This window comes from Exophiala mesophila (genome assembly GCF_000836275.1).
Source record: "Exophiala mesophila strain CBS 40295 unplaced genomic scaffold supercont1.4, whole genome shotgun sequence".
Taxonomy (NCBI): domain Eukaryota; kingdom Fungi; phylum Ascomycota; class Eurotiomycetes; order Chaetothyriales; family Herpotrichiellaceae; genus Exophiala; species Exophiala mesophila.
The window spans coordinates 2034283-2047519 of NW_015622507.1; the positions used below are offsets into that span (position 1 = coordinate 2034283).

Sequence of the window (13237 nt, forward strand, 5' to 3'; positions counted from 1 at the left end):
GCATATTTAAGTCATACCCTACCTGCTCTCTAGATGCTGAGTTCTCTTCAGAGGTCAAGCGAGAGCAGTGATTCCTGCATTTCTAAGTACTTTCTTCTGGGTTTGTCAAATGGTGGCCAATATCTGTGACAAACCCCTGTATTTCCGTGGTACTACGATTCCAAGTTCACTTGGAATCCCTCAAATCCGGTCCAAAAACATCGGCATCCCGTGCACTCTTCTCTCTCTCCAATCTCCTCTTCTTTGCCTTTGCTTCTTTGTCACTAGCATCACCTTCTCTCTTCTCTGCGGCCTTTGCTCTCGCTACCGCGACGATATCGACCTTTTCTGGGTTCTGGCAAACGGTCAATTTCTTACCAATTCTTTTCATCTCCTTTCTTGATGCTGCATCGTTGTCTGGGCTCTTGTAGTCCTCCAATAAACTGGCACAAGACGAGATTGTGGCGAGGAGTTTCGTCCTAAAAGCCTCCCTGGCCTTTTCTTCCTCAGCGTCGTTCACGGGAAGCATGCCCGAAGGTAACTTTCTCAATCCATCTATTTTGGCGTCGAGGTATCTCTCCACAAGTTCTCGATCCGCCACCATGACTGCCCCCAGCCAGATCTGTGCCGGAGTGAAGAGGAAATACGCATCTGTCATCTGTGCCGCGGTGGCCAGGAGTTCTTTTGCTTGGTCTGCTGCGGCACCGATCCTCTTCTCCCTATCTCTCCGCTCGCCCTTGATTCCTCGAATAAGTCCCTCCTCGGCCATCTCATTCATTTCGATGTGTCCCCCTTGGAGCCCTTTCATAGGATGCCGCACATCGAGGGTGAAACGTAGACCCTGTAATAGCAGGAACTCAGGGGCTTTGACGTTGTCTTCTGAGACATTTGCGAGTTCACTGATGAATCGTGGCAAAGAAATGTAAAAATGGTCGGACTTGGTCGCAAGGTATAATGCGCACATCATAATTTGTTTCGGGTGGTAGGTCATGGGACTATTAGTGAGGTAGAATCGACGAAGATATTGAATCGCTGTGGCCTAGAAGTAGATAAGACCCGGTTTGATTAGTGGGATGAGGACTTGAAAACTGTGGGCTAGGGAAGGATACATGAACTTCAGTGCTGACTTTGTAAGCCGATGGAGGAATTGGAGTGGAAGACGCAACGTGATAGTGCCGTGCTATTCACCTGTCCCCGCAAATAACACAAAGGCGGATGTAATTGATAGGGACAACGTACCACGATCGCCGTAGGGATTCTTGGGTTCATGGCCTCTCCCATGTCCATGATCTTCTGACACCCCCACTCCACGATCTTGAGCTCCTCATCGACCGTCAAAGTTTGGATCTCAACCAAATCCTCGCCGACGTCCGGAGACAGTTGCGTCTTCTCATTGTCTACATTAGCATCAGCGTCGGTATTGCTATCCGCCGCTCCATTGCGTGACGTTTTGGCTGCAGTCTGAGCCCTTCGAAAAGCGGCGCGAACCCTCTCAGAGGCTAGGTCATTAGTGTTGTGCCGGATTCGTGACAATGATTCCTTCGTATATGACCAGTACCGATATTGGGAGGACGCCCGATAAGCGTCGTCTTCAATCATGCTGAGGAGTTTCGATTCATGCCAGCTGTTGTGGATGACAGGAGGTACGACTTAGTGTTGACCCATATGACCAGGACACGGCTGGCTGACAGCCCGGCTGGACCTGCAACTCAGGTGACTTGGTTGGTACGTCACTTATCAGCTGCTTGGCTTGCAAACAACAGACGCAAATAGTACCACTGAGGAGTTATCCTGTTCAAAAATAGATGATAGACTGTGAATGAACAACCATGGTTTGATCTTCGCTGGGCCGTTGAGAAGGATTTATGTGCCAAGCAGATATTGCTAAAGCAGCGTCAATAACTTTTGACTCGAAAGAGGCGCAATACTCGCTGCTTTAGCTACCGACTTTATTTAAAACTCGTATCCCTTAATGTTCAGTCCACAAATCGTGGAACTCTGTAATCGACATAAAGACCCTCATTATTCGCCTTGGATGCGCAGGCAGGATTGATAATTAGGCATAATCATTTCTTATGGATCGTTAAAGTCTCATTGGTTTACAATCACCCCAGGATTCGACGCTCTGAGACGCCATTTCGAATCTCGGTTGCTGTGTGACATACAGCCGAACGTTTGGTCAGGTACCAGTGCTTTTGTGCCTTGCCCTTGCCTCTCAGAGTCTTATCGAGGTATTAGAGGCCGTTCAAGGCTCGCCTAATAATCTGGCAGTGATATCTCCCATGTAAGCCTCCTCTAGTTCGTAGTCCTGGCCACCATTTCTGTCGATGCCGACATAATTGAAGGCCTCAACGACTCTGTCCACATCGAAGCCCATGAAAACGAAACGATCAATGAGCTCCTTGTTGTAGCCATCATAGATCGCCGTATTTGCGTCTTCCTCTTGCTCAGCGTTCGCTCTGTCCGCCGCCAGTGAGGAAGCATTATTCCCTCCGCTGCTCTCTCCTGGGGTGGTCTTGGGAGCACCGGCATATTTGATCGCCCATTCCCTTGCATGTCTTTCAAACTCCTTTGGGTGCTTGATCAATTCTTGTGCTACCACGGCGTCTTGAGGATCTTTAGGTTCTGGAGAGCTGAGTAGTGATTGTAGTGAAATCAAAGCGGATTTGATGGTGAGAACTGGTGACCATCCAGTACCGAGTGTGTCGAGACAGATAGCACCCTAAAAGTTTTATTAGAATCTCAGGTGACTCGACTAAGGAGGTTTGCAGGACTTACGGTTTGACTCGAGATATTGGGGTGCCAGATTTGAGTGGTAAATTTCATGACGGGCGGCTTGAAGGGGTATTCATTTGGGATGGTGATCGACACTTCATATGTTCCTCCTTCGTATGGTGTGCCCTCTGGGCCCTTAAACGAGCCTCGAAGGTTGGTGATGCTGTCGTTGACCGTCTCTGCAAAAATTTGGGACTTGGTGTCGGCACGAATATCCGCCAGATCCTTTGCTATCCGCCGAGCCTTATGTCCTGCCATTTTGCTAGAGTACGAAGCGATTAAGTTGACGCTGAGAGCAGAGAGATCTGGTGAAAGATGCGGCTATGTTTGTTCCCGCACTAGGATGGGAATGAGGCAGAGGACGAGGAGGAGTTGGAGGTCGACGGCGCAGAGTAGTCTTCTCAAGGCGACAACTTGCGCCGGAAGTCAAATGAAAAAGAGTGATGAACGGTCACAGAGACAATGTCGATCTGGAGGACGACGCATCAATGGAAGATGTGGGAACTAGAGTTGGGACTCGAGCGCAGGCACACAGTAGCCCAAGAGGGAACGCAGGGAGTGCAGTGAAGCGGGAGACAAACACAAACAGTTCAAATGAGAGTGAAGCAAAACAGAAATATGTCACACAGCCGAGGAAGACGTGTTGCCCAGCATGTGGCTTAATAAATGGCAAGGATGGATATGGTGAGATGGTGTATGTGGACGGATGAGATGGATGTACAGATGACTTCCGCAGCCTTGTTCTCAGTCCTCAAATATCAGTGGTCCGCGCACAGAGGAAGACCGATGCCTAACCCATGTTGCAGGCGCCAGTGCCTAAGTAGTCGCTGCTATAATAATAATTATGTGCCATACCTGGACAAAGTCTTGGAGGCTAGTACTTTAGCAACCAACTAATCCTTCTGACGCTAATTGGGCGGCAAGTGGCCCATCGCCAGGCGCGACCTGCAATCGTCACGCATCTGTGACTGCCACCTGCGATTTAGTTGTTGCCCTTGGACTCTTGTAATCATCAATCACTCCCTCTGTTACCAACCATCACCATCTCCCCTTCTCCGTCCATCTATCAATCTGTTCATCATCCATCTCTATCTGTGTTCGCCCTTTGCGATCCCGTTTCCCACCTCCTGATCTAATTCACAATGGTACGATCGATCGCCCTCCTTTCTGCATCCTCTCGCTAACTGCCTGTCTAGGGAAATCAGCAATCGCAGATGGGCGGAGGTCCTCCAGGACAGGGAGGCAAAGACGACAAAGATAAAAAGGCATGAGCTTTCTCATCTCTATGTGCTTGAATGGTTCACTGACTGCGATTTAGAAGGATAAGCCCAAGTACGAACCACCCCCTCAACCCACGACAAGAATCGGCCGCAAGAAGCGCAAGCAAGCTGGTCCAAATGCCGCTGCAAAGCTACCCACCATCTACCCTACGGCTCGTTGCAAGCTGCGATACCTGAGAATGCAACGTGTCCATGACCATCTTCTTCTCGAAGAAGAGTATGTTGAGAACCAAGAACGCCTTCGAAAGTCAAAAGCCGCTCAGAACCAACCCGCAGCCGCAGCTGCGGAAGGCGAGGCCCTCGATCGAAACGCCGATGAACGAAGCAGAGTAGATGACATGCGCGGAAGTCCCATGGGGGTTGGCAACCTGGAGGAGCTGATCGATGACGACCACGCCATTGTCTCCAGCGCTACTGGCCCTGAATACTACGTCTCCATCATGTCCTTTGTCGACAAAGACCTTCTTGAGCCCGGTGCCTCAATCTTGCTCCATCACAAATCTGTGTCCGTTGTGGGTGTTCTGACCGATGACGCCGACCCGCTGGTCTCGGTGATGAAGTTGGACAAAGCCCCAACAGAGTCCTATGCCGACATTGGTGGTCTCGAACAGCAAATCCAGGAAGTCCGAGAAGCCGTTGAACTACCGTTGCTGCATCCTGAGCTGTACGAAGAGATGGGTATCAAGCCTCCAAAAGGCGTGATTCTATATGGCGCCCCTGGTACCGGTAAAACTCTGCTCGCCAAAGCCGTCGCCAATCAGACTTCTGCTACCTTCTTGCGTATTGTTGGGTCTGAGCTTATTCAGAAGTATCTTGGAGATGGCCCTCGGTTAGTCCGTCAGCTGTTCCAAGTCGCCGCGGAGAATGCACCCGCCATTGTCTTTATTGATGAGATTGATGCCATCGGAACCAAACGTTATGAATCAACTTCTGGTGGCGAGCGAGAGATTCAACGCACGATGCTGGAACTACTCAATCAGCTTGACGGCTTTGACGATAGAGGCGACGTCAAGGTCATCATGGCAACCAACAAGATTGACACTCTCGACCCTGCTCTCATCCGACCAGGACGGATCGATCGTAAGATTTTGTTCGAAAACCCCGACACCAACACCAAGAAGAAGATTTTTACTCTACATACCAGCAAGATGAGTCTAGCAGAAGATGTGGACTTGGACGAGTTCATCGCGCAAAAGGACGACCTCTCTGGGGCCGACATCAAGGCCATCTGCTCAGAGGCCGGACTGCGGGCCCTGCGTGAACGGAGAATGCGAGTCAACATGGCGGATTTCAGAAGTGCGAAGGAGAGCGTGATGAAGACTAAGAACGAGGGAGAGCCGGAGGGATTGTATTTGTAGGTTGTTGAATCTCGCCGAGTGGGACTCTGCCTCGACGAGGCTAGGAGATGATAGACGAGATGTGACGGCTTTGGAATTTTGCCGCCAGGTCTGTACAGTAATTGGTCACCGGTGCTTAGATTTCAAAACCAAACCGCACAGATGGATCAGATCCTGAGCCTTCCATCAACATGAAAACTAGCAGTGCACAAGTGCTTTGAGAAAGATGTCTTTAGGAAGGGTATCGCTATCCGAGACTAAAATATCGAGTCATTGTCATGTCATTGGCGTCCGCTCCCTGTACTCTTCTCGCTGATGATTGCATCTGCGAGCGGCAACAGACGTGGCTGAGGTCATCTCATGTCTATCTTGTAAAAACGCGTGTATATCAGGTAACTCTCAACATGTGCACTCCTGTCCTGCTCTCTCAGGGAGATTGGCGTTCTTGTCACAGGGTCAGCGTCTGTCTGTGGGCAGTAGACCACAGCAGTCCTGGCCAGACGAGTGGAACGTCAGACGACAGTGCACTTTGCACTGTCCTTGTACACCTATCCGCCTTGTCGAATGATCCAACCTTTAATCGGACGTGGAACCCTTATCACATCCGATTCTTCCTAATAGCTCCTTGCGATCGCTGCTGCCAGCCAAGAGGTTGACACCGGAAGCATGAGCAGATTCGTGCTTCCGCCTGGCACTGGACGAGGACGAGACGCTCGATGTTCGGCCGAGGGTGGGAGAACTCGACTTGGACTTCGACCGCGAGTTTGGGAGCGAACGAACATTTGTATGTGACAGAGTAAATCCAGGATCCGTGCTCAAAACTTCCTTCTCGACGAAAGGTAGTGGCTCCATATTGGCATGGACATGGTCGATAGCAGATTTGTTATGGCTCTCTGTCGCTTCCTCCTCGTCATCACCTTCATCGTCGGAACGTGAGTCCTCAGCGCCCTGCCCTGTCACAACCTTGTAGGCAACGCGGATGACCATGTAGAACCAGCCGAGAAGAACGCATTGTAGGCCACCAAGACCGCCCAAGAAGGCCCATTTGATATTGTTATTCCAGCATACTAAGCCCACAGGGTCACGGAATGGTTGGATCAAGTGACTCCAATCATTTGGGATTGGAAACGGGCCTTGAAGGGTTTCAACACTGCCTCGGTAGCAGCCGTATTGAATTTCCTGAGGTATGTGATGGTAGATGCTGTACAAAACTGCCATGAATATGACGTGCCGGGTGAGGAACCAGATTAAAATGAAGGCACCAAAGGCGATATCGCAGGCCGTCTCGTATTTGAGGTACTTGAGAATTTTGGCAAGGGGGAGGAGAATATCGACAGTGTCCATGAGACAAATAAAAAGGGTGCCGACTCGATACTGATGGTAGCCATACGAGGTAAAGATGAGGCAACAGGTGATGATATGGTGGGTGAACATTTGCCAATGATCCTTTCGGCGTTCCTCGATGTTGACCACGACGATCTGTTGTAACCAGAAGCCGAATTGGACGAGATAATACCATTTGGCAAGGCCGTCCATTTCACGACTTGGCCAGTCCTTCCATAGGGCACGGAGGTCGAGCCAATAGTTTGAGTTGTACATGACATAGATGCCTGTGGCCCAGGACATGGAGTAATAAATCAGGATCCAGGCTTGCTCGGAAAATCGGACCTTTGGCTTCCTTTTCTTGAGGCCTAAGGTCGAGGCGAGAGGGGTGAGGATGTAGTCCATGACGGAGCAGCGCAGGCCAGTGAAGACTACGAGCCAGTAGAAAATGAAGAAAACATCATCCCAGCCCAGGGCAAAGGTGCCAGTGGCGGGATTGTAGTAGGAGATGCGGAAGAATTTTTGGGTGTGACGTCGAGCATCAGGAATGAATGCGTGTATGAAGAATAGTAGAGATATGGAATAGAAGGAAATACCTAGCTATGATCAGCAAGATGAAGGCTTTGCGCCATGGGGTTTGACGACGTCGAGTAGTTTCGAGGACTTACTGATTTGGTGATCTACCATCCATGAGCAAATCAAGGCAATGGTGCTCCTTTCTTTCCCTTTTTTGTGCCACCGTGGTAGAACGGTTTTCTGGGATGGTGATTGGGCATGCTGTCTGTGTTCCACCATTTGGACAGGAGGCTGTTGGACTTTTTCTTGATCGATCAGATTGGAGTGGTCCGACGTCTCATGGGCCACAGTCTTTTCCATGTTTGCGACTTTGACAGTCAAGGTCGCTGGAGCCAGAAATAGAGTGCAAAGTCGGGGACTGAAGTCAGCGCCAATAGAGGGGAATATGTCGGTTCAGCATAGGCGTTGGTGAGATTTGTTGTATGGGCGACCAGCGCAGCCAATGCAATTGCAGGAATATGAGGTGGAGGGGGCGGTTGGGAGCGCAAGTTAAGTACGGGGTCGAGGAGCAATAAGCGAATGACTTGTCTGGATGATGGCACACTTCTCGCTAATGCATGGCAGGCAAAGGAGAGACGAGAGGTGGAGGAGGAGGTGGAGGATAGGATAAACTTGTTGACGATTTTGGTAACGGTGGTGTGGTGGTGGTGGTTGTGGTGATGTTGCTGGTGCGGGATTGGTGTAAATTTCAAGTTGTGTGAGAAGAAGTCACCACCCCAAGGGAGTCAGGGTGTCTGGGTAAAATGGGCAACTGGGCAACTAGCCACCTAGCATCGGTTAAACAGCTTCAGACAAGCAAGATTTAAAAGGGCCAGTGATAAGACAGAAGAAGAGGAGCGGAGATGGAAGAAATGGCCAGACACACCAGACACGGATGAGGGGACGAGGGGACAAGTACTCCGTTACGAGAAACGAAAAACGAGGGGGCAGTTGGGGATCTTGGGTGCTTGGGTGCGTGCTTGGGCTCCTTGGACAGCTTGGAAGTTGGGATTTTTAGGGCGTGGCGTTGGCTGCAGCTGGCCGAGGGGCTCTGGATGCTCTGCTGGTCGAGAGCTTATCGGCAGTGGATCTGCATAGGAAATATAAGGTACCTAATTAGATCAGATCAGATGCTCAAGAGCACCTGCTTCCCTATCGTCCAGGTGCATCTTGCGTCTGCCCAAGATCCTAAGATCAATACTTTCTAAGTACTCCGTAGGTCGCTCCTCCCTCCTAATCCAATGTGCATTTTTCTTTCCCCAAATTACAACTGAAGCTGTCTGTTGCCTCAAGCCTCAAATGTGTGGATATGTGCTGCGCATCCATTTCCCATCATCAGCCTCTTTAAATCGGACACATGGGATCAACAAGCGGTGACGGTGCGGTGACCGACCGACGTGGGTCCAAGTCTGCCGTAGCTCCTCCAGCCTCCCCTGATGGTCAAGATATCCGTAGTGTTGAGTGATCGTGTCAGAAGCCTACTCACACGGTGACCGACTAGTATGTACTGTACATAGCACTTGTGTCAACCATGGTCATGCTCATAACTCCACCTAATGTGGCTTCTGCAATCGAGCTGAATTCCTAAACTGGCTGCTTTCGCCCCTCCAAGCCAGAGCTTCTATGCAAACCTTCGTATAGCCATCTCATACAGGAAATGATGCTTGCCAGGAGTATCGCGCCATATGAATTGGCACCGAGACATCCACAGGGGTCGTTACCTCTTTGGCTCCTGTAATCGCTGAGGCACTGAGACAAGCCACAGCACATTAGCATGTTATTCCAAACAGATCAGGAGCCACCAGCATAACCCGATCAAAAGGAGTATTGTACCTAGGTGCTACCCTACGCACAGTATGCATGCATCATCCTGACTCTCGCATCCCCATTGCTTTTCGCCCAGTTGATCACAAGTTGACAACCTTCACAATCCACAAATCGGAGGACCAACGGTGGAACCACAATCACTCATTCGCTAGGTCTCTGTTTTAACATCCTCTTCTGTCTCTGAAAGCTGCCATTTAACGCTCCATCTGTCAAGTCATTCGTCCCCAATTACTAAACAAGGATCAACAAAGAAAATCCTAGTTGCCACCATCTCTGTAAATCCATCACATTCAAGCCGGAAGGTGCATTTCAAGGGTAGATTCCACCCCCGTATGAATTGCGCTTGCAGATCATCCATCCCACCGCGACAATATTTGCCAAGAATTTACCCCAACTCGTTCTTCCCTAAAGTCGCGTTTCACCAAAAATTGTGTCATTTGATACCGCGACTGATAGCCATGGATGGCATGAATATACCCATATCACATAACCATGGCTGAAAATGCCCAAATTGCAGGCCACAAACGAAAGCAAGCCCCTAATCACTCTGCATCATCCTCAAGTGCCCAGAAACGCATCAAACGCCACGATGCCCGTGCAATACCCGTCCAGAGGTCGCAGCCTGCCCTCTCAGCAGCCGGCGAACTCAACATCGCATCGTTCGTCAAGGCTCGTGAGTTCGAACTTGATGCTATCGACCGCAGCATTGTAAAGGCAAGAACGGCCCTTAGTACCAGGGCTTTCCAACAAGTCCCGAGAAATATGAGGAGAAGAACGGCCAGCCACAATGCCAAAAAGGTTCCCCGACGCTTGCGTCCTCGAGCGATCCGAGAAGTTCGTTGTCTATCTTCTCAACATCAATTCTGTTATGAGCTAATAGGGCTGACCAGGAGGATCGCAGATGAAGGAAGACAACACTCCAGTGGTCAACAAACGAACGAGACAGCCGTCCAACAAATTGCGACTGAGACTCGAAAGGGCTAAACTTCTGCAGAGCATGAACAGACACACCAAGACAGTTCGCCAGAGAAAGAGAGAAGCCAAAGCCAACCTGAACCAGCCAGACCCCGAGAACCATGTTTCGCTTTCACACATTCCGCGACCCAAGACGAGCAAACTCGCTCAGGCACCGAGGGCTACCACAAAATACAAGAAAAGACAGGTCAACAAGACGTGGTTGCCTACTCATCTTTGGCATACAAAGCGAGCTCATATGCCACGGCCGACCCAGCCCCTGTGGAGAATGGCGATTCCTTTGTCACCCACGGAGAAGAGTTATCGACCTAGCCATCGCGCCGCAGGAGCCCGCGGATGTATTGCTTGGGATTCAAGCTACATGTCCACAGTCTCTTGTCGAGGCACTCTGTCCGCCTTAGAGAAATTGCTCTCAGCACTATCCTTCAACCCAGACTTGACATCGTCTGCGCTACTCAAAAAATGGAAAGCCGGAACTCGATTCGCCCAAGGCTGGCTTCATGAACGAGACGCCAAAACCCGCCCAATTGCTCCTGCCGTTGTCCTGTGGTGTTCCAATTCGGAAAAGAAAGACCCAGACGTCGAGTTGTCTGCGGAAAATGGCCAGGCACATGGAAGCGACAAGCCTAACGGGAAGTCAAGACTCGACCACCAACTACTGATTCGAGTTCACCCTTCTGCCTTCCACCACTTCTGGGAAGAAATACTCAAAGCTGCAAAAATTCAAAAGCCCCAGGTCTTGGTAGAAGATCTCCGCTTCGAGATCGGTAGCATCGACGTCCAAGGACCTGGATCCACAGATGCCCTCCTCGGCGTCTTACGTCCGGTGAGTCCCGAGCGAGGCAAACCGAGCGTCCACGCAGCCACTTGGACCTCGTTGATCGGATTGACCAACCCCGCAACGATCTCTCAGAATGCTGTATTGTCATTCAGTATTACCGACTCGCGCCTCCATCACCCGCCAAAGCAACTCAAAAGCTCGACAGATGGTATGCAAAACTCATTGACCGAGACACTGGTTTCATGGCCTCCAGACAAAACACCAACTGCGTCCCCTCTTCTATCCCACAAGGAGCGCTGGAGACTAGTGAATTCCCTGCTTTCCCAAAAGGCGATCAATCGCAGGAAAGCCTTGTCCCCCCCAGGTCAAGCCCCAAGTTCCAAAAGCACAGACCCCCATATTCCTGTTATAATCATAGCTTCACGGCCGGAGCACTCCTCCCAAGGAATTGCCAATCATTCTCAAGGCACATGGACCGTTCTTCTTCCATGGCAGTGTGTCGAGTCGGTCTGGCGATCCTTGATGTATTATCCGCTAACCTCTGGAGGTACACCGCGATTTGGGGGCCTCAAGCAGAAGCAGCAGTTGGCGTTCGAACAGCAAAGTGCCTGGTTTCCAGCTGATGCGCCGGGCACCGAGGCTGGAAAAGCTTGGGAGCGTACCGAGAGCGAAAAACGCTTCGATGAGTGGATAAGGCGGCCCCCAAAACACCGCATTGCCTGGGATAAACTCGACCTTGGTTATGCAAGACTAGGAGAGCTGGGAAGAGGCTGGTGTTGTGACTGGGAATACTTGTTTGAGAGCAAAGCTCCACCTAGCCACCTCACAACTCCAGCCAATCCCAATCAGCTGTCGACAGACAATACTGCAAAGCTGCTCACAAGGCGCCATCGCAAAGCAGCTGAGAATTCACATAACACAGAAGCAGACAATCGCAGAAGAAATACCTCGAGCCCTGAAACCGATACTGAGATAGTGGATGCTCCTCTGGTGAAGCCCGATACGCCTTTTGCCCAGCTTGATCCCACCGCGGGTGTGTCAATTCTAAAGCACCCGGATTTGAATCGACTGCCATCCAGTCCAGTCCTCCTCACCATTCGCATCACGTTTCTGGATCGTGGAACACCTGCAGCCGGAGCTCGGGTTTATCGATTACCGACTCCAATAGTCAACGGAGCAGCTGAATCTAGAAGTGTGGCTTCAGATTATCCTTCTCAGCACGACCAAGCGGCCTGGGGATCATCTGATCTGCCACCTCCTCAGCCCCATTCATCGAGAGTCTCTGTCGACAGGTCCTCCTCCCCAACAACCAAATGCCCCGATATACGCAAAGCATGGCTAGCCCTCATAAGATCAACATCAGCGTCAGGACGACTCCCTAAGCAGCACACCAATCGGTTCAACCTTCCGACGAAACAATCGGCATACCTGAGAGAATCATTGGCTCAGATTAATGTCCTGCCCAAGAATGCTCCGCAAGAAATTGTAGACAAGTTCGGGCCCAACAGCGTTTTCGGCCGCGGTGATGGCGAGACGCCAAAGCTTACTCGCACGAAAAACAAGAAAATGACCGAGGACAAGCAAGTGGCGAATGCGACATCAGCACCAACATCATCCGATGCTCGAATCCAAGTGCAAGCCGAGCTCCAGCCTCAGGCAGCACACTTGAAGACCGTGACCACTCTGTTCAACGTCGTGGGTCCGGAGTCTCCGTGGGACAAGCACCCTCCTGTGCCTGATAGACAGCACCTGTTGGGCTTTGTCACGAGTGGAGGCTACAACCTGGCCGAGGGTCGTGGGACTGCGATTGGCAGTATCTGGGCCCAGCGGCTTCTCGAGGGCTGGGCCGTCGAGGATGCTGCTACTGCCAGGGATCCGACCTCTCACACGGTCAAATATCTGTGCATCGTACGCAATGCTGGTGAGAGTATAGGTCGTCTCGCTCGGTGGGAAGTCTGTCAAAGTTGCAAGTAGACCACTCGGCGGGGTGAGTCAGCAACTTTCGTCACCCGTCAGGATATACACACTCCGAAAATGACATTTCATGACTTTTGCATCGTCTATTGTCGCAGTAACATTCTTTCTAAAGAAAGCATTCTTCCACACCGTGTCATGATCGATCCTTGATAGGGTCTTGGCCATTGAAGGCGAGGGTGAGACAGTTTCTCACCCTCGTATGATTGATTTCTAGGTCTGCCCCATCCTTCTGAAATGGTGACATGGCTGCTGTAAAGTACTGGTATCTCATAAATACATATCTCAAGGTGGGGGTATCATTTCAACTTCTTCTCGCCTCGCTTGCAACAAACAACATCACCGAAACCGAAATGAAAAGGGGGACGATATCATGTCCCTGGCAGCAGGTCACACTTCCTTCTTCCCTTCGTCTGCCGCCGTGTTGTGTC

At 50.8% G+C, this 13237-nt stretch overlaps 5 protein-coding genes across 5 annotated transcripts; 2 read left to right on the plus strand and 3 right to left on the minus strand.

Moving 5' to 3' along the window:
* Positions 1-52: 52 nt before the first annotated feature.
* On the minus strand, positions 53-1677 carry PV10_05897 (uncharacterized protein). Its single transcript, XM_016370632.1, has 2 exons — positions 1219-1677; positions 53-1018 (listed from the first exon to the last, which is right to left on the minus strand). The coding sequence occupies exons 1-2, from the start codon at positions 1576-1578 to the stop codon at positions 167-169; spliced, it is 1212 nt and encodes a 403-aa protein (XP_016222925.1). The 5' UTR covers positions 1579-1677; the 3' UTR covers positions 53-166.
* A 330-nt stretch (positions 1678-2007) lies between these two features.
* On the minus strand, positions 2008-3458 carry PV10_05898 (uncharacterized protein). Its single transcript, XM_016370633.1, has 2 exons — positions 2758-3458; positions 2008-2701 (listed from the first exon to the last, which is right to left on the minus strand). Exons 1-2 carry the CDS (start codon positions 3010-3012, stop codon positions 2225-2227), a joined length of 732 nt encoding a protein of 243 aa, XP_016222926.1. The 5' UTR covers positions 3013-3458; the 3' UTR covers positions 2008-2224.
* Positions 3459-3763: 305 nt separating this feature from the next.
* On the plus strand, positions 3764-5629 carry PV10_05899 (uncharacterized protein). The gene is made up of 3 exons (XM_016370634.1): positions 3764-3899; positions 3951-4019; positions 4073-5629. Exons 1-3 carry the CDS (start codon positions 3897-3899, stop codon positions 5390-5392), a joined length of 1392 nt encoding a protein of 463 aa, XP_016222927.1. The 5' UTR covers positions 3764-3896; the 3' UTR covers positions 5393-5629.
* Positions 5630-5634: 5 nt separating this feature from the next.
* On the minus strand, positions 5635-8053 carry PV10_05900 (uncharacterized protein). The gene is made up of 2 exons (XM_016370635.1): positions 7363-8053; positions 5635-7290 (listed from the first exon to the last, which is right to left on the minus strand). The coding sequence occupies exons 1-2, from the start codon at positions 7568-7570 to the stop codon at positions 5948-5950; spliced, it is 1551 nt and encodes a 516-aa protein (XP_016222928.1). The 5' UTR covers positions 7571-8053; the 3' UTR covers positions 5635-5947.
* A 1466-nt stretch (positions 8054-9519) lies between these two features.
* On the plus strand, positions 9520-12921 carry PV10_05901 (uncharacterized protein). The gene is made up of 2 exons (XM_016370636.1): positions 9520-9910; positions 9978-12921. The coding sequence occupies exons 1-2, from the start codon at positions 9569-9571 to the stop codon at positions 12804-12806; spliced, it is 3171 nt and encodes a 1056-aa protein (XP_016222929.1). The 5' UTR covers positions 9520-9568; the 3' UTR covers positions 12807-12921.
* Positions 12922-13237: the final 316 nt, after the last annotated feature.